The 20727-nt window shown below is 42.1% G+C and overlaps 1 protein-coding gene and 1 long non-coding RNA gene across 4 annotated transcripts; one reads left to right on the top strand and one right to left on the bottom strand.

Moving 5' to 3' along the window:
* Positions 1-6781: 6781 nt before the first annotated feature.
* Positions 6782-7257, bottom strand: LOC103893019 (uncharacterized). Its single transcript, XR_008527793.2, has 2 exons — positions 7131-7257; positions 6782-7025 (listed from the first exon to the last, which is right to left on the bottom strand). It is a non-coding gene; the product is annotated as an uncharacterized LOC103893019 (long non-coding RNA).
* On the top strand, positions 7257-18825 carry LOC100447246 (cytochrome c oxidase assembly factor 6 homolog). Of its 3 annotated transcripts, none has more exons than XM_002809287.5 (3): positions 7257-7487; positions 8016-8176; positions 17503-18825. In XM_002809287.5, exons 1-3 carry the CDS (start codon positions 7277-7279, stop codon positions 17596-17598), a joined length of 468 nt encoding a protein of 155 aa, XP_002809333.1. In that variant the 5' UTR covers positions 7257-7276; the 3' UTR covers positions 17599-18825. The 3 variants fall into 3 exon arrangements, with proteins under 3 accessions (XP_002809333.1, XP_054417269.1, XP_054417262.1); XM_054561294.2 differs by lacking the exon at positions 7257-7487 and adding an exon at positions 7529-7649; XM_054561287.2 differs by lacking the exon at positions 7257-7487 and adding an exon at positions 7574-7816.
* The last annotated feature ends 1902 nt before the right edge of the window (positions 18826-20727 follow it).

Here is a 20727-nt window from a genome sequence, read left to right as displayed (position 1 = left end):
GGAAGGGAAGACATTTCTGACTGAATCAAAAAGTGATTTAGAGGACTAAATATAAAGAAGTTTTAGGAATACCTTAATCAATTTCTGCTTTTATTTTCATTTTAATGTATTTAAAAGTATAATACAATGAAAATAATCCATGCCTAAATATGTCTAAATAGGTTTTAATGTTTAAGATAAAAATCCTAGGTGGGGCTGGACGCGGTGGCTCATGTCTGTAATCCCAGCATTTTGGGAGGCTGAGGCAGGTGGATCACTTGAGGTCAGGAGTTTGAGACCAGTTTGGCCAACATGGAGAAACCCCATCTCTACTAAAAATACAAAAATTAGCTGGGTGTGGTACTGGGCGCCTGTAATCCCAGCTACCTGGGAGGCTGAGGCATGAGAATAGCTTGAATCCGGGAGGCGGAGGTTGCAGTGAGCCGAGATCATGCCACTGCACTCCAACCTGGGCAACAGAGCAAGACTCTGTCTCAAAAACAAAAAGAAAAATCCTCGATAATAAAGAGCATTGTGTTATACTCAATTTGGCAATGTTTTTTCTTTTCCTAGTGGTATATAAAATAATGGTGCAGGCTGGGTGTGGTGACTCACACTTGTAATCCCAGCACTTTGGGAGGCCGAGGCGGGCAGGTCACAAGGTCAGGAGATCGAGACCATCCTGGCTAATACAGTGAAACCCCGTCTCTGCTAAAAATTCAAAAAATTAGCCAGGCGTGGTAGTACGCGCCTGTTGTCCCAGCTACTTGGGAGGCTGGGCAGGAGAATCACTTGAACCCGGGAGGCAGAGGTTGCAGTGAGCCGAGATCAGGCCACTGCACTGCAGCCTGGTGGACAGAGTGAGACTCTGTCTCAAGAATAATAATAATAATAATTAATAATAATATAATAATAATGGTGCAACTTATGATGAATGCATCTTAGATGAGATGAAACATTATTCTGTTCATAAGACTTCTCTTCCTTTAAGTCTAAGATGAAGTGACTTCTATAATAGAGTAATATTAATAATTAACATTTTCTTTTTTCTTTTTGCTGTAACACTTACCTAACATACTACATATACTTTGTTTTTTATGTTTATTGCTTATTGTCTCCCTGCTAAAATGCACATTCCATGAAGGTAGGAATTTTTATCAATATGTTCTCTGATGTCTTCCAAGCCCCTAAAACAGCACATAGTAAGTGCTCTCTCTCTCTCTCTCTATATATATATATATGTACGTATGTATGTATGTATGTTGAATGAATGAAATTTTTTAATGTGCTAGACACTGTTCTAAGTGCTTTGCATGGCTTGTTTCATTTAACTTTCACAAGAAACCTAAGGTCTATATTACCACTCACATTTTCAGTTGAGGGAACCAATGTATATAAAAATTCAGTAACCTGACCAAGGTTGCACAGCTTGACACTGGAGGAAATAGAATTCAAGCGTAGACTGCCTCTGAACACAATACTCTTCTCCATTCCACTGTACTGTTTCTAATACCACCTGTGTTCCCCATTTTGAGTTCTCTTGGCAAACTCCTGTTCTGGACACCCATTGCATTGGGTGCCTGCCTCTATCATAGCTCTCATTGCCCTTTATTAGAGGATAATATGGTCCATGTCCTCCGCTAGACTGAGCTTCTCAAAGGCTGAGACCTACCTTATTTGTCTTTTTTTTTTCTTTTTGAGACGGAGTCTCGCTCTGTTGCCCAGGCTGGAGTGCAGTGGCACGATCTCACCTCACTGCAACCTCCGCCTCCCAGGTTCATGCCATTCTCCTGCCTTAACCTCCCGAGTAGCTGGGACTACAGGCACCTGCCACCATGCCTGGCTAATTCTTTGTATTTTTAGTAGAGACAGGGTTTCACCCTGTTAGCCGGGATGGTCTCGATCTCCTGACCTCGTGATCCACCCACCTCGGCCTCCCAAAGTGCTGGAATTACAGGCGTGAGCCACTGGCCTCTTATTTGTCTTTATCCCCAAGGCCTACCATGGAGGCTGGCACTGCACAGATGCATAATGTCTGTGAAATGAATTGGCTATGTAAATACAGAGCAGGGAGCATAAAAGAGAATTGGAAGTCTTCTAATGGGAAGACAAAGGACTTGTGGAACTGATGAAAAGGAACAGCTTAAGAAGAGCAGCACTTCTAGAGAGAAAACATCGAGTCCAGTTCTGAACGTCTTGGAATGATGGAAAGATAAACTAGTAAAGATATCTAGTAGGGATGTGGAACAAGAAAACTGTCACAAAGGTTCTTTTAAGGACCAAAACATAGTCTTGCAAGTCTTTGTGACAGAAGGGCTAACTGAAACTATCAGAGTGAATCGACTCACCAACTAAAGCAATGCAGAGAGAGAGAGGAGAGCAAGAGAGAGAGAGACAGAAATGAAGGGACAGCATCTTGGTGTATACCTATAGTTAAGGGGGTTGAGGAAGGCAAGGAGACAGCACAGAGATCTAGAAGAAATTCAGAAGATCGCTGTAGCAACACTGAAGTCAAGGGAATCGTTCTCCGGTTTGTGTCCGTGAGTAGGTGTCTGTGATAACTGCTTTGTAACAGTACAGATTATAAATAAAAGTCTGTGGGCAGCAACAGAAAAACAACACATACATTTTCAGTGCGACTGGGTCTGTCTGGCCCTGCCCACCAGTGGTTTGGGGATCTACTTCGTTCCGACTAGAGAGCACCCACTCGAAATTTCCTCTGGATGGCAACCCAGCACAACACGTCTTCCACCTCTTCACACTGACTCCTCCTCGCCTCCTCTCTCCTCCAAACATAGGCTGGGTGATTACACCCTCTTTGTGTCAAAACAGCACACTTGAAATCATTTTATAGCACCCACATTCTTCCATTTTAATCTTTAAGATTTTGTAAGGTGAAATGGTCTTTGCAATTGTTATCCTGTGTTAATTTTCTTTTTCTTATCAACACCTGAAAATTCCTCTCTTCTAGTTTGTTTTTGCTCTGTTAGTGAAACCAGCATTTCCCAGTTGGCGAACTAGACTTCTTCAGGGGTAAGGTGGGGAATGTTATTGCAACTCACTGCATCTCTCTGGTAATATGTTCCTTGTCTATCCCTTAAGCTTACCACAGACCACTAGGAATTGCTTAGGTGCACGGTGGCATTTAGCACTAGAGACCACTAACTTTTGACCTCGAAGAGCACTTAAGATACTAAATTCATTAAAAATTTAGTAATAACACTGCAAATATTCTGTATGACCACTATTTTTCCCTTTCTGTAAATCAAATTTATTAAAGATGACCTTCCTCAGGTCAATTACTCATTTTTGTTTGTTTAGAAATTGTGAGATATACATTCCTATGGAAAAGTGAATAAAACATATATGTACAGTTTATTTAAAGAATAATTATAAAGCGAACACTCAGGTCCATAAATAAAACATTCTCCACATCCCAGGAGCCCTGTCATGTGCCCCTCCCTGATCATATCTCCTTTCTCATCCTAGAGAGGAACATTTGTGATAATCATTTCTTAGCTTTTCTTTATAGTTTTACTACTTATGACTGTATTTTAAACAATATAGTAGAGTTCTGCCCGTTTTTGAACTTTATGTAAGTGGAAACATTCTGTATTCATTGGTTGTCTCAGTATGGCAATTCACCATGTTATTGTAAATAATCGTTTGTTTCTCTTTGTTGCTGTATTATATTTCACAGTATGACTACACCATAATTTATCCATTCTATTGTTGATACAAGTTTGGGTTGCATAATGGTTTCAGCTATTACAAAAATGCACATGTACAGGAAATTCTGTAGAGTTGCTGAGTCACAGTGAATGTGTATCTTCAATCTTACTAGATAATTCAATCTTACTAGATAATGCCACACTGTTTTCCCTGATTGTATCAATTTATGCTACCACAGTGTATGAGGATATTCCTTGCTTCTTCCTTAAAACTTGTTTCTGTCAGACTTTTAAATTATTTTTTGATCTGGTAGGTGTCTAATAGTACTGCATTGTTATTTTCATGTTCCTTTCTATAGTTACTAATGAGAATGTTGGTCCTTTCATATATTAGTCATTTGCATTTGGTGCTGTGCCTATTTAAGCTTTTTGCCCATTTTCAAAATGGGCAAGTCTGTTTCTTATTGATTTGTGTTATTTGTATATTCTGGGTACTAATTTTTTCACTTGCTTCATGGTATTGTTTGGTAAACAAAAGTCCATTACTTTTATGTAGCCCAATATTTTTATGTATGTAATATATCTTTTTTTTTTTTTTTTTTTTGACAGAGTCTCTCCCTGTCGCCCAGGCTGGAGTGCAATGGCACGATCTCAGCTCACTGCAACCTCCGCCTCCCGGGTTCAAGCAATTCTCCTGCATCAGCCTCCTGAGTAGCTGGGATTACAGGCACACACCACCACGTCTGGCTAATTTTTTGTATCTTTGTTAGAGACGGGGTTTCACCATGTTGGCCAGGCTGGTCTCGAACTGCTGACCTCATGATCCGTCTGCCTCAGCCTCCCAAAGTGCTGGGACTACAGGCGTGAGCCACCGCGCCCAGCCACATCATTTGATAATTACTGAGCCTTTCCTTTATGGCTAAAAATTCCTCTTAACCTAAGTCATAAAGATTTTTCCTTATATAGGTCCACATAACTTATCTGAAATCCCTGGAGCCAGATGTTTGAAATATAGACTATTTTAAATATTAGAAGGGTAGGATGAAACATACAACATATATTGTATAATATTCTCAACAAGAACTGGGACGGTACCCATAATGAAATACATTAATATCTCTATAGAAAAGCATATGCAGTCACCTAAGTGATAATGTTAATAACAAGTATAAAGAGCCTTATGTTACTTTAAGTCATATTTTTCACCAAATGAGTTCCAAAGTGTTCGGTGTTTCAGAGGTTTGGGGATTTTATAATTAGTACAAAAGTTATGGTAGCCTTATTCAGTAAGAATGGAATTATTTCAAAGTTTGTAGGAACTTACTGGTGGAGCCATGTACCTGGTATTTGTGTGTATGAAGATTCTTCACTACTCATTCAAATTATGTAATAGTTTCTCTATTTTTGAATTACTTGTTTTTCTTGAAATTTGTACAGTCATCTAAATCTTATTTGCACTAAATTGTTTACAAGATTATCTAACTTTTTTGATGTCTGTAGTATTTCTAGTTTCCATTCTTGATAAAGATTGTTGACATCCCTCCTTTTATAGCTATTAGAGGTTTGCCAATTTTAATTTTTTTTTTCCCAAAAAAATCAACTTTTGGTTTCTTTCAACCTATTCTGTGCTGTGGTGTGCTAGTGAATTAGCTCCAAACATAAAATCCTGGCTTGTTTGTTGATTTCCATAGTGTAAACAGTCCCATCATGGTTGACTTCAAGCTACTTATTTGAATTGGCTCCAAACATAAAACAAAATCCTGGCTTGTTTGTTGAGTTCCATAGTGTAAACAGTCCCATCATGGGTGACTTCAAGCTACTTATTTGATGTTATTGATCATGGACTTGCCAAGAGGTGTGCACAATTGGCTCTCCCATGCCAGTACAGGCTGGCTCTGGTACACCACTGCTTTTATTTTCCATTTCGTTAATTTCTGCTCTTAACATTATTTCTGTCCTTCTGTTTTCTGTCTTATTTTGCTGTCCTTTTTCTAACTTCTTGAAAAGGGATTTTCAGCTCAAGACTTTTCAGACTCTTCTAATACACTTACTTATGGCTATAAATGTCCCTCTAAGTGCTGCTTTAGTTTCATCCCACAGGTGTTGCTATTGTATTTTATGGTTCAGTTCAAAATATTTTCTCAATACCATTGACTCTGTCTCTGTGTCATTCAGACTTGTTTTTACAGTTCTTTATTGATTTCTCTCTTAAATGCACTGTAGTAAAAAATGGCAATTATTTCAATTTTCAAAATTTGTTGAGTTGCTTTATAACTAAGTATGTGGCTGACTGTGGTGATGTGTCTGCTTTCAAAAAACTACATTCTGATTTTGGTCATGTTGTTCTGTACATATTAATTGCGTCGTTTTTACATCATGTTATTCACGTTTCCTATATCCTTAATTTTTCTCTTGCTAGTCTTAACAATTAGTGAGAAAGGCCTGTTAAAATTACCCAATATGACCAGGCATTTTTTTCTTTGTAATTCTGTCGCTTCACTTTGTTTCATATGTGTTTTTCATTAAGTACTTATAAATTTTAAATTTAAAACACATTTCCTTTTTAGACTCAGAAGTCATCTAAGACTCTTTCCTTTCATTCCTTTTATATCCCATCAGTCATATTTAAAAGATATCTATATGTAAACTGACGTCGATAGACATGATGTAAAAGAAGGGGGTGGCTCTGGTAAAGCTAAAGTAACTCCACTATTACAGTGCATTAACTATGGGAGAAATACTTTCTATATTGCAGAACACATATTTGGTGGTACTTAGTCTCACATCGCCACCCTGAAAAGTCTGCATATTGAATTTGGAATGGATCAAACTGCACTGAGTGCAAAATTGTAAATTGCGTATCTTATATAAATGTTTTAGAACTAGATGATGGAGCAGATGGAAAAGAGAACGGCGTGCCAGATGACTGACCATAAACATGCTTTTTAATAAAGATTCTGCTGAGATATTAACTCATATATATTTTTAAAAAATTTTTTTCTTGTTCATTTTGTTTCTAAGATATTAACTCACATATTAAAAATAACGTCTCAAAAAATTTGAAGCAATTCTCTTCATCCCTTTTAAAAATACCTTGCTGTTTCGGGGGTTAAAAAAAGCCACAAGGGAGATTAAAACAATACAAATATTTATTTTCCCAACTCCCCTGCCATGGGTTCTGGGACGTCACCGCCTCTTTCTGGGGCCCGTTTCATCCTTTTCTTTTAATCCAAGAAGCGATGGTGGTGTGCGCCTGTAGTCCCAGCTACCTGGGAGGCAGGCTGAGGTGGGAGGATCTTTTGGGTCCAGGATTTTGAGGCTGCAGTAAGCCCTGTTCTCACCACTGCACTCAAGACTGGGCGGAAGAGCGAGACCCTGTATCAAAAACAAAACAAAACGAGAAGGCATCACGGCTTTGTAACACTCCGTCCAGCTCTCGCACTCTCAGGTGCAAACTTCCACACAAACTCCTCGGCTCACCTTGTCCCGCGGGACTAGCATATCAAGCCTTCCGCGACACACTATGCGATGATATATACGTATATACCCTTCTTGCCCTTGAAAGCCGGAAGTTGGTCTTACAGATAAAAGCGAAACAGGAAGTCCCGCCCTTCTTTGGAAAGTAAATGGTACCTCGGAAGGGTCAAAAGAGTCCGCGATTTCGCCGCGTGAATTGCTTTTTGCGGTTGGGGAGGTCTACGCTTCTAGAGCTCGAGCCAGCGGGGCGACCCTGCAGTGGCAGGACTCGGCACCGCGCCCTCCACCGCCGGTTGGTGGCCTGCGTGACCCTTTCCTCCCGTCGACATCGAAAGGAAGCCGGACGTGGGCGGGCAGAGAGGTCGGCTTGCTGATGGGTCCGGGTGGGGCGCGCGTGGACTATGGGCCCGGGAGGTCCCTTACTGTCCCCGAGCCGCGGGTTCCTCCTGTGCAAAACGGGGTGGCACTCCAATCGCCTGCTTGGTGATTGTGGCCCCCACACACCTGTTTCTACGGCGCTTAGGTTCGAACAGTAACCCTGTAAACTAGGCACTGCTGTCCCTGCTTTACTGGTGGGAAACGGGCTCGGAGAGAAATGAGCTGCCCTAAGCGACTGGGACAGAGCCACAGTTCTCAGCCGGGCTTTCTGAGCCCACGCGGCCGCCCCAGCAGGGATCAAATCACACAGTGTGAGATAAGCCTCAAGAGCGGGTGGTCTTATGCTGCCACTGAGAAATGATTGGGTTCAGTTGCATCATCAAAATCCCGAAGCATGCTTTTTTTTTTTTAGTTTTAAAGGAAGAGGAGATTGACAGTTTTCCTCTTTCCTTACCTTCTCTTCAGATTACAAAGTTCATTGTTAATCTCAAATGTTATTTTGGCCAACAGGCTTCATCGCAGTAGGAATGGCAGCCCCATCTATGAAGCAAAGACAGGTCTGCTGGGGGGCCCGGGATGAGTACTGGAAGTGTTTAGATGAGAACTTAGAGGATGCTTCTCAATGCAAGAAGTTAAGAAGCTCTTTCGAATCAAGTTGTCCCCAACAGTGGGTAAGTCACACTTTGATGTGTTTCTCTTCCCTGTTAAGATACATCGAGCTTATGCTGTGAGTGGTAGGCTGACATGAAGCACTCTCTGAGGCATGTCAATTAACAGTTTCTTTGAGGCGCAGAGAAAACCTTGCCTGGTAATTCAGCCTTATTTGATGCCCTTACCTCAGGTAGATCTTTGGAGAATGTCAACTGACACATTAAAGAGCGTCGAAAAACACAACAAACATATGAACAATAACCAAAAGATTCCAGTTCATTTCACTGGTAGACTTTTCCAGGATCTTCTGAAGGGGTAGTATTTAATCTTGGGCAGGAGTTGGCAAAATTATTGACCTAGAGCTACTGTCAGAAATAAAGCATTCCCAGTTGCTCACCCAAAATCCTGTAAGTCATCATATACCCAAAATATAAAGAAAGGAGTTTGGTAAGCAGAAGAAAGAAAAGGTTCATATGGTGGATTCTGTCTCCCTGACAGGCATTGAAGCGCTGTATTCCCTGTCCTTAGTATAAGGGGGGATTGGAAAGGGGACTACTACTGAGGTTAGTAAGGGGCCATGTGTGCTAAGTGCTTGATATTTTCATCTTCACCAATACCTGTTAAGATAGGTGTTGTTGGCTGGGTGCAGTGGCTCACGCCTGTAATCCCAGCACTTTGGGGAGGCCGAGGCGTGCAGATCACAAGGTCAGGAGTTCAAGACCAGCCTGGTCAACACAGTGAAACCCCATCTCTACTAAAAATACAAAAAAAAAAAAATAGTTGGGCATGGTGGCACGTGCCTCTAATCCCAGCTACTCAGGAGGCTGAGGCAGGAGAATTGCTTGAACCAGGACCCACGAGGTGGAGGTTGCAGTGAGCCAAGATCATGCCACTGCATTCCAGCCTGGGCCACAGAGCAAGACGTTGTTATTCTCTATCTCCAGAGGAGGCAACTGAAGCTCAGAGCATTGAAGTAACTCTTGTTACTACTCAGCAAGTGACAAAACTGTAATTTTAAGGCAGGCCTAACTGGCTGGTGTGGGATTTGAACTTGGATTTGTCTGTGCTTTTTCACTGTCTTATGCTGCTCCAAAATATACCATGTAGTCGGAAAACAGATAATTTTAGAGTTGAAGTGGTTTTAGGGGTTTTACCTTCTCATACCTCGAACCTTTAAGAGGCTTTGAAGGAGGCCACAAGAAGGCTGCGATGCAGGGGGGGGATCATATTGGTGGCTGAGCTGGGGATGAACGCAGTGAACAGAAATTACTTTATTTTTCTTTCTTTAATTTTTAGAGACAGGTTCTCAGTCTGTCACCCTGGCTTGAGTGCAGTGGCATGATCATAGCTCACTGCAGCCTTGACCTCCTGGCCTCAAGCGATCTCCTGTCTAAACCTCCTGAGAAGCTGGCACTATAGGCATCTGCCACCATGCCTGGCTAATTTTTTAAAATATTTTGTAAAGACAGGATCTTACTATGTTGCCCAGGCTGGTCTCCAACTCCTGGGCTCAAGTGATCTTCCCACCTCGACCTCCCAAAGCACTGGGATTAACAGGCATTGAGTCACCATGTCTGGCCAGACATTGCTTTAGATGAACTCTTCATCTGTAAAACCAGCCTGATACAACCTATCTCATGGGATTGTTATGACAACAAAATGCATAACTTGACATGTAAACTGAAAACTGATCAATGTGGGACTCTATGATTGAATTAGATAATGATTCTAGCAGAAAATATTATACATCTGTAGTTTTCCCATTAGACAGATGCATTGAGAGGAACTCCAGGTTTAAGGAGTTCCCCTTCGATCCCACTTTTATCCTCTGTCTCCTCCTGCAACCCACTGCTTTTTCTCCAGCCTGATGGCTCCCACTCCCACACTTCCGGGGCACATTCCAGTCTGTCAGAAAGGGTTTTTACAGCCAGCCATTTGGTTCTTGATTGTACATCTCTCCCACTCAAGCAGACTGGGTGCCGTCCTCTGAGGCCCCAACCTCTCTCCAGGTGACTGCGTCCTAGTCACTGCTAACATGAATTGAGTACATCCTCTACACTCTACACACTTGAAATGTGTCATCTATCTTATTTATCTCTCGTGGAACTCTCTTAGCGGTTTTATAGGTAAGGGTACATTGACATGAAGTCACTTGTAGTCACAGAGCCTGGATTTGAGCTCAGTAGTCTGATTCCAGACCCCACATACTTCTTCCTGTGCCTACCGTGCAAGAAAAGGATCCATGAAAATAGCTTGCACAAGTCTCATGTTGTTCTAGAAACTGAGTTATAATTCAAGTCTAGTTGAATACAAAAGCCCTGTCTCCTTGGGTCCCTTTACAGTTCTCTCACCCAGTTTCTTCATTCATGTCTAGCAGCCACCGCTCTTTGGAATGCCTTGCTGTGAGTCTGTTAAATGCCCGTGTTCATTAGAGCTCCCTTCTCTGCTACTCACTGGTCCAAGGCAATCCTGTTTACAGCCATGGCTTGAAGTCCCAGCTTATGTGTTGATGCCTATCTTAGCCCAGGCTGTCATAACAAAATACCTTACAGAAATTTATTTCTCACAGTTTTGGAGGCTGGAGGTCCGAGATCAGCATGCCAACATGGTCAGTTTGTGATGAGGGCCCTCATCCTGACTTGTTAAGACAGCTACCTTCTTGCTGTGTTCCCACCCAGCAGAGAGAGACAGAGAGGTCGGTCCAGTCTCTTTCTCCTCTTTTTTTTTTTTTGTTTTTGAGACAGAATCTCACTCTGTCACCCAGGCTGGAGTGCAGTGGTGTGATCTCAGCTCACTGCAACCTCTGCTGCCCAGGTTCAAGCAGTTCTCCTGCCTCAGCCTCCTGAGTAGCTGGGATTACAAGCGCCCGCCACCACACCCAGTTACTTTTTGTAGTTTTAGTAGAGATGGGGTTTCACCATCTTGGCCAGGCTGGTCTTGAACTCCTGACCTCTTGTTCCACCCGCCTCGGCCTCCTAAAGTGCTGGGATTACAGGTGTGAGCCACTGCACCCGGCTCTTCCTCTTCTTATAAGGACATCAATCCCATCAGGTTAGCAGGGCCCACACTCATGACCTGCACTCAGTAGGCCTCTCCTCCCATGCTTCCCAGCTTCAGAGAAAGACACTAGCATCAACTTAGGACCCGGGACCTGCGTGTCAGCCTTGACTGAATTATTGGAGTGTTCTCAGGAGGGAGACTAGATAAGTTAGGGCTGTGAGCTCAGCTGCTGTCCAGCTTCAGTCTGATCCTTCTGGAAGCTCTGGAGTGTAAATTGTACCATAATTCATGGCTTTTGTGCCTGCCAGTCATTGGCATTGGCTGAAGGGCAGCTCTCTGGAGAAGGGGGCAGCCATCTGGTGTTAGCCACTGCCCAGCGCAGCGGGGAGTGGGTGCATGGGTTTGCAGAGGGAATCTGGACAGAGGCCCAATAGTGGCCATTACCTCACCTGTCCAGATGCAGGCAGCATGAAGCTACCACAGCACCCCCACATGGGGTGTGTACCTATAAAACTCACCCGTAGAACCGCAGAGCTGAGTGCAAGCTCTCTGTAGCCAGTCTTGCTGCCAGGGGGTGAAGGAGAGGAATGACTGTGTTCATCATCAGTTAAAGCACTTGTGTTGTCCAGGGGAAGGAGTATTACAGTTAATGGATCTAGAGTGAAGACTCAGTGTTCCCCTTCTGACAAGAAAAGTAACACATTCACGTGTTTTGTAAAAAGAGTATTTATTAAAGAAAAGTTCAAGAACATATAACCTGCCCATTTTAATGAAATGATATAGAAAAAAAATCTCCCAAATATAGATGATGGCCCTACTTCAGCTCCACAGTCATTTTTTTGGTGCATATCCTGTTCGTTTAGTCATTCCACAAATATCTATTGAGCACCTCCTATGTGCCATAGGAAAATACAGCAAGGAAAAATAGACAAAGTGCTCAGCCCTCATGTAGCATACATTCTAGTATGGGGAGAGAGACAAGTAGTAGAATTAAAAGGATGTTAAATGGTAATAAGTGATAGGATGAAAAATCAAACAAGGGTACAGGTTTAAGTAGGATGGTCAAGAAAGGTTTTATTTATACAGAAACTGTTTTTACAAAGTTATGAAAAAAGTTAGGGAACAGATAGGCAGATACCTGGTGAAGAGGATTCCAGGCAGAGAGAATGAAACAGCCAGAAACCTGCACTGATGGGCTAGGAGCAGTGGCTCATGCCTGTAATCCCAGCACTTTGGGAGGCCGAGGCGGGCGGATCACCTGAGGTCAGGATTTGAGACCAGCCTGACCAACATGGCAAAACCCAGTCTCTACTAAAAATACAAAAATTAGCTGGGTGTGATGGTGGGCGCCTGTAATCCCAACTATTTGGGAGGCTGAGGCAGGAGAATTGCTTGAACCCGGGAGGTGGAGGTTCCAGTAAGCTGAGATTATGCCACTGCACTCCAGCCTGGGCGACCATACAAGACTCAGTTTTTTTTTGTTTGGTTTTTTAAAAAAAAAAAAACAAAACAAACAAAAAAAACAGCAACAAAAACCTGCACTGATGTGTTTAAGGGACAGTAAGAAGAAAACAGCATAAGTTAGAGCCAAGAGACGGGAGGCCAGGGAGGTACTTTTTTATTTTTATTTATTTTTATTTTTTTGAGACAGTCTCACTCTGTTGCCCAGGCTGGAGTGCAGTGGTGTGATCTTTGCCATATTGCCCAGGCTGGTCTTGAACTCCTGGATTCAAGCGATCTGTCCATCTCAGCCTCCCAAAGTGCTGGGATTATAGGTGTGAGCCACTGTGCCCGGCCATGGTTGGTGCTTTTACTCTTAGTAATACAGGAAGCTATTGGAGAGCTTTGGGTTTAGGAGTAAGGAGGGAAGTGAGGCCATGAGAGGGAAGACAATCAGTGGAAAGGTGGTGGGACTGGTAGGCTGTTGGCATGAAGTCCATGAGGGAATGTTCAGAGGTAGGGGTTGGAGAATGGGATTCTCACAGTTGGAATTATGGAAGGTTCTGTTTGTTATGAAGACAAGATAGAAGCTTTGATCCTGGGAGTAAGGTAGGTTGGAGGATGAGATCATTGAAGAGGTCAAGGAACTGAGAGGTCACGGTATTGAAAAGACCAGTATGTGGACACTGAAATTACTCGCGAGTTTTGACCTGAGTACCCACGAGTTGTGACCTGATTATTGTTGGAGAAAATGATGGTGTATTAGTCCGTTTTCATACTGCTATAAAGAACTGCCTGAGACTGGTTAATTTATAAAGGAAAGAGGTTTAATTGACTCACAGTTCAGCATGGCTGGGGAGGCCTCAGGAAACTTAGAATCATGGTGGAAGGCGAAGAGGAGGCAAGGCACCTTCTTCACAAGGTGGCAGGAAGGAGAAGTGCCAAACAAAGGGGGAAGAGCCCCTTATAAAACCATCTGATCTTATGAGAACTCACTCACTGTCACAAGAACAGCATGGGAGAAACTACCCCGGTGATTCAGTTACCTTCACCTGGTCTCGTCCTTGACAAGTGGCGATTATGGGGATTACAATTCAAGATGAGATTTGGGTGGGGACACAAAGCCTAACCATATCAGATGGTGACCTGCAAAGTTGTAGATGACTGCAACGAAGAAGGGAAGCAGGTAGTATAGTAAATTATTCCCATTGACTTCTGCAGCATTTGACAGTGATAGCCCGTTTCCCATTTGCACCCATTTTCTTCTGCACCACTGTTCTTTCTTAGTCCATAACTGAGTTATTTCTCAGCCTGCCCTTCACTGTCGGTTCTTTGCTCCCTGTTCACCTGTGCTCTCTTTTCAAGTATTACCTTGTCAAAGTCCCACTCAATTGCCATAGAATAAAAGCTGAAAAGTTTTTCCAGAGATACGTATGCATAAGGGTGGGGAGGCACACGCGAGGGCAAGTAAATGGAAATATCTTTTGAGTGCATTCTGAATGAGACGCTTTGTTTTTGTTGCCTTTAATTTTCATTCAGTCTTGTGAGGTACTGTTGTATCTGCTTTATACAATAGGAACTAAGGCTCAGAAAGGTAAAATAATTTGTCTTAGACCAGCCAACCAGTAAAGTAGTAGAGAGAGGATTTGAATGTCTATGATTTCAAAATTTGGATCTTTTACTTAGCTGATGTCACAGCCACAAAATAAAGATAAAAATAGTACCACCAAATTGGGATTTAGAATTAGTAATTCTATCCCAAAACACCAAAAATACATGCTTATTACAAAATAAATATGCCATACAACTAATATGCTAGCTATTACCAAAACAAATTAGTTCTCTCTAGTACTCACATATCTGTTTTATAGCACTCATCAGTATGATGTGTATAATGGTCCTATTGAAAGTCTTCTGGGATTACAGGCGTGAGACACCACTCCCAAGGCGGGTGGATCACCTGAGGTCAGGAGTTCGAGACCAGCCTGGCCAACATGGTGAAACCCCATCTCCACTAAAAATACGAAAATTAGCCAGGCATGGTGGCACGCGCCTGTGGTCCCAGCTACTCGGGAGGCTGAGGCAGGAGAATCACTGGAACCCGGTAGGCAGAGGTTGCAGTGAGCCGAGATCACGCCACTGCACTCCAGCTTGGGTGACAGTGTGAGACTCTGTCTCAAAAAAAACAAAACAAAAAGGTTCCTATTGTTCCTAACTTAGGAGCAGGGATCAGGGCTATCATTCTAGCATCATCTAACAAAGTTCCACAAACAGAGCAACCAGATATCCAAGATCTGTGATCTTAATATCAAATTCATATATTGTCTTTTTTCTATAAAACTTTGAAATGCCTCAGAAATCCCAGTATTTTGGCATTCACACTACTGTCCTGGGTCTTATTCAGTGGTTTAGAGACCACTCGCGTTTGTGTATACAGTATTTCTCAACGAATCCTTGTTGATTCATTAGCCTTTTAGAGAAAGGACCATGTGTTGAGGGTTTAGGCTGTTGGTTGAAAGAGAAGGTGAGGGCTAGGGAGGAGAGCTTTCCGGGCAGAATGTGGTAATATGCAAAGGCATGGAGTCAAGATGCACAGGAAATGAGCATGGGGTAGCTCTGTAGGACAAACAGTTCAGGGACTGCTGGTAAATTCAGAGAGGATGGACAGGTGGGCAGGGATGAAGCCATCAGTGGCCTTGTTTGTCTTACAAACCTTAAAGGCAATATGGATACCTTGAAAGATCTTCAAACAAGCAAGTGACCTGATCAACTTTGGGTTTCAGAAAGATGATACTCTGGCAGCCTGGGACAGGTGGATTAAGGATGGTTGAGCCTGGAAATAGAGAAGCCAGTGAAAGAGCTGTTACAGCAACCCAAGTGAGAAATGATGAGGGTTTGTGCTGTGGCAGTGAAGAGGGGAAAAGAGATCTAAGTGTCTAGGTGGATGTGATGCATTCATTGAAATAGGTATTAGAGGAGAAACATGTTTGGAGAGGAGCAAAGTTCTGGACAAGTTGGGACTGCAATGTCAGTAGGACCTCTAAATGGAGTTGTCTTAGGCAGTTGGAGATGTGACAGGAGATGCAAACATCTATTAATTTGTCACAAAAATGTTAAGGGCAATGTCCACTTCTTCCTTTGGTATCCTTATATAACAACATCCATCCTAGCCCAATCAGCCTGAGACCACCAGGGATGAATCTATAGTCTGATTTGTGAATGCTTGTAACCAGGAAGACCACACACCAGAGAACTGTGGGCCTCTCACCAACAAAGAAAAAGAGAGTTGTTAGAAGTTTAGGGGAAGAATGGAGTTTAGGTAAAATTTAAATGAAATGGTGTTTTGACAACCTCAGTACAAAGCATAGGTGTCATCGTCAGCTCTGGATTGAAAAGTGGACCAGGGTTTTCTTTCTTTGAAGTTAAAAGATTGAGTGTCATGTTCACGTTGAGTAATGTTATTTGACATCCTGAAGCTGGGTTGGAGATCAAGGCTGCTTCTGTGTCAGGGCGCCTTAGATCTTCTAGACAAAAGTGGGATGTTTCCTTCTTACAGATAAGACTTCAAACAGCAAATTTCTGGTAGTTGATGATTTTAGAGAACAAGATTTCCCAATGAATAAGAAACCAGTAGTCACTCAAATAACGGATCTATTAGCACACTCCGTGGCTGTAGTACACCCTTGGGAGACATGTTTCCTTCCAGCTGACTTTGTGTGTGTGTGTTATCCCAGCTTGATTGATACAGCGCAGGGCAGATTTTTACATTTGCAGTCCAAGATAATTTTTACTTACAAGCACCACTGAAATATTTAAGAATTAAATCCTAAGAAAGGCTTTTAACAAAAGAACTAGTGTTTTCTGGTCTGACAATGAAGATGAATTTAGAGTTGATAAGAAAAATGGTCCAGGCTCGGTATGGTGGCTCACGTCTGTAATCCCAGCACTTTGGGAGGCCAAGGCAGGCGGATCACTTGAGGTCAGGAGTTTGAGACCAGCCTGGCCAAGATGGCAAAACCCCATCACTACTAAAAATACAAAAAAAGTAGCCGGGCATGTAGCAGGTGCCTGTAATTGCAGCTACTTGGGAGGCTGAGGCCAGAGAATAGCTTGAACCTGGGAGGCGGTGGTTGCAGTGAGCCAAGATTGCTCCACTGCACTCCAGCCTGGGTAACAGAGCGAGACTCTCTGTCAAGAAAGAAAGAGAGAGAGAGAGAAGGAAGGGAGGGAGAGAGAAGGAAGGGAGGGAGGGAGGGAAGGGAATGGAAGGAAGGGAAGGGAAGTAAGAAAAATGGTCCAATGTGTTCTTATTTGAAGGCTTCTGACCTACCTGAGAGCTCTGTGGACTCAACTCGCCAGCAAGCCTGACCTGTGTGCACATGGGTCCATTTCTTGAGAAGGTTCCTGAGTTATTCAAATTCTCAACATGGTCTATAATCCAAAAAGGATTAGGATTCACTGGTCTGTACTCTCCTCAGAGACTTATTCATCAAATGCCTCAATTCAAAATGGTTCTAGACAATGAGAACACATGGACACAGGAAAGGGAACATCACACACCGGGGCCTGTTGTGGGGTGGGGGGAGGGGGGAGGGACAGCATTAGGCGATATACCTAATGTTAAATGACAAGTTACTGGGTGCAGCACACCAACATGGCACATGTATACATATGTAACTAACCTGCACGTTGTGCTCATGTACCCTAAAACTTAAAGTATAATAAAAAAAAAGAAAAAAGAAAAACATCATTCATAGTTACAACTGACACACACACACACAGAAAATGGTTCCAGAATATAAATCACTTAAATTTATGTTGAATAATATGTTACATTTAAATCTGTGCGTTTGCTTTTCTAAGCTGCATAACTTGCCCTTATTTCAAATCCTTTTTTTTCCAACAGATAAAATATTTCGATAAAAGAAGAGACTACTTAAAATTCAAAGAAAAATTTGAAGCAGGACAATTTGAGCCTTCAGAAACAACTGCAAAATCCTAGGCTGTTCATAAAGATTGAAAGTATTCTTTCTGGACATTAAAAAAGCTCCACTGACTATGGGACAGTAATAGTTTGAATCATAGTGAACATCAATGCTTGTTCCCTATATATGACACTTGATAATTAAGATGATCAAGAACCAGAAGATCTGTGAAGAAATGAAATAAAATGGTATTTAGTAATCTCTAAGAAAAAAAGTAAAACCTGTTATAAACACATGTACTTTTTTTTGTTTTGTTTTTAATTAGAGGATGGGTAGTAGGCAGATAAAATTTATAATATACATAGAAGTGAAATAAATGGGAGTTAGCATTTTAATACAGGCAAGAGCTATTACAACAACCCAAGTGAGAAATGATGAGGGTTTGTGGAAGGTTTATAAGGAAGAAGGGTGAATTTAAAATACACAAGTAAAATAATAAAAGCCATCTATAAAAAAGCCCATAGCTAATATCAACACTTAATGTTGGGACAGTAACTGGATGTCTAGCTAGTCCAGTGAGACAAAAAAGAAAAAGCATACACACTTGGAAGAAAGGAAGAAAACTAGCTCTACTCACATATAATACTATCTTATGTAATGTACCAATGGATGCACAAAAAGAGCTCCTAGAACTATAAGTCAATCATAGAAAAGTTGCAGGAAACAAGGTCAGTATACACAAGGAAAATTATATTCCTATATATCAGCAATAAACAATTGGAATTTAAAACTTAAAAATACCATCTGTGAACAGCACCAAAAAAAATTAAAGGAATACTTAGGTATAAATCTACTATATGGAAGCCTCTATGCTGAGAACTAGAAAACACTTGGAAGCAGACTACATCAAATTAAATGGAGAGGTATACAGTTGGCCCTCTGGGTTCTGCATCCATGGATTCAACCCCGAACAGAAAATATTTGGGAAAAGGAAAAACAAAAAAGTAAAAATAATAAAATTTTAAAAATCCAGTATAACACCTATTTACATTGTATTAGGTATTATAAGTAATCGAGATGATTTAAAGTGCAGGCATACCTCAAAGATATTGCAGGTTTGGTTACAGACCACTGCATTAAAGTGAATATCACAATAGAGTGGGTTACACAAATGTTTTGGTTTTCCAGTACACATAAAAGTTACGTTTATACTGTTGTCTAGTAAGTGTGCAATAGCATTATGTCTACTCAATGTATATACCTTAATTTTAAAATACTTTATTACTAAAAAATGCTAAAGATTCTCTGAGTCTTCAGCGAGTTGTCATCCTTTTGCTGGTAGACGGTCTTGCCTCGATGTTGATGGCTGCGGACTGATCAAGGTGGGGGGTGGATGCTGAAGTTTGGGGTGGCTATGGCAATTTCTTAAGACAATTAAGTTTGCTGTATTGATTGACTCTTCATTTCACAAGATTTCTCTGTAGCGTGCAATGCTGTTTGATAGTATTTTACCTGTAGTAGAACTACTTCAATTGGAGTCAGTCCTCTTAAACCCTGCTGCTGCTTTATCACCTGAGTTTATGTCATATTCTAAATGCTTTGTTATTTCAACAGTATTCACGGCATCTTCACCAGGAATAGGTTCCATCTCAAGAAATCATTTTCTTTGTTCATCCATAAGAAGCAACTTCTCATGCATTCAAGATCATGAGATTGCCGCAATTGTCACATCAGGCTTTTTTTTTTTTTTTTTGAGACAGGATCTCACTCTGTCACTCAGGCTGGAGTGCAATGGTGCGATCTTGGCGCACTGCAACCTCTGCTTCCTGGGTTCAAACGATTCTCCCACCACAGCCTCCCGAGTAGCTGGGACTAGAGAGGCGTACCACACCTGGCTAATTTTTGTATTTTTTGGTAGAGATGCGGTTTCACCATGTTAGCCAGGCTGGTCTCAAACTCCTCACCTCAAGTGAGGATCTGCCCACCTCGGCCTCCCAATGCTAGAATTACAGGCGTGAGCCACTGCGCCCAACCAGGCTTCACTTCTAATTCTAGTTCTCTTGTTATTTCTACCACATCTGCAGTTCCTTCCTCCAACCTGAAGTCACCTGCTGCATTATTAGCCTCTAACAAGTTGCCTGTCCTTTAAAACTTTGAAGCCACGCATTGACTTCTCCTCTCTAGCTCTGAAAGTCCTAGATGGCATCCTCTTCCAAAAGAAGGCTGTTTCATCGACATTGAAAATCTGTAGTGTGGCCACCTTCATCAGTGATCTTGGCTAGATGTGGATGATTTGCTGCAGCTTCTGCACGAGCACTTGCTTCTTCACCTTGCTCTTTTTTGGCGATAGCTTCTTTCCTCTCGCTTCATTAACCAACGTCTGCTAGCTTCACAGTTTTCTGCTGTAGCTTCCTCACCTCTCAGCCTTTATAAAATTGAAGACAACTAGGGCTTTGCACTGGATAAGGCTTTGGTTTAAGGGAATATTGTGGCTGGTTTGATCGTCTATCCAAAAAATCTAACTTTCTCCATATCAGCAATAAGACTTTCACTTTATTTATGTGTTCACTGGAGTCGCACTTTTAATTTCAAGAACTTTTCCTTTGCATTCACAACTTGGCTAAGCATTTGGTGCAAGAGGCCTAGCTTTTGGCCTGTGTCAGCTTTTGACATGGCTTCCTCACTAAGCTCTTTCATTTCTAGCTTTTGATTTAAAGCGAGAGACGTGCCACTTTTCCTTTCACTTGAACACTTTAGAGGCCATCAGTAGTGTTATTAATTGGCCTAATTTCAATATTGTTGTCTCAGGGAATAGGGAGGCCTGAGGAGAAAGAGACAGATGGCAGCCAGTGAGAGAAGCAGTCAGAACACACACACTTTTTTTTTTTTGAGACGAGTCTTGCTCTGTCACCAGGCTGCAGTGCAGTGGTATGATCTCGGCTCACTGCAACCTCTGCCTCCTGGGTTCAAGCGATTCTCCTGCCTCAGCTTCCTGAGTAGCTGGGACTACAGGCACATGCCACCATGCCCAGTTAATTTTTGTATTTTTAGTAGAGACGGGGTTTCACCATGTTGGCCAGGCTGGTCTCAAACTCCTGACCTCAAGGGATCCGCCCGCCTCAGCCTCCCAAAGTGCTGGGATTACAGGAGTGAGCCACCGCACCTGGCCAGAACACACACATTTATCAGTTAAGTTCACCATCTTA

The sequence above is a fragment of the Pongo abelii genome, chromosome 1 (assembly GCF_028885655.2).
Source record: "Pongo abelii isolate AG06213 chromosome 1, NHGRI_mPonAbe1-v2.0_pri, whole genome shotgun sequence".
Classification (NCBI taxonomy): domain Eukaryota; kingdom Metazoa; phylum Chordata; class Mammalia; order Primates; family Hominidae; genus Pongo; species Pongo abelii.
Note: the sequence above shows the minus strand (reverse complement) of the source record. Positions and strands in the feature narration are given on the sequence as shown.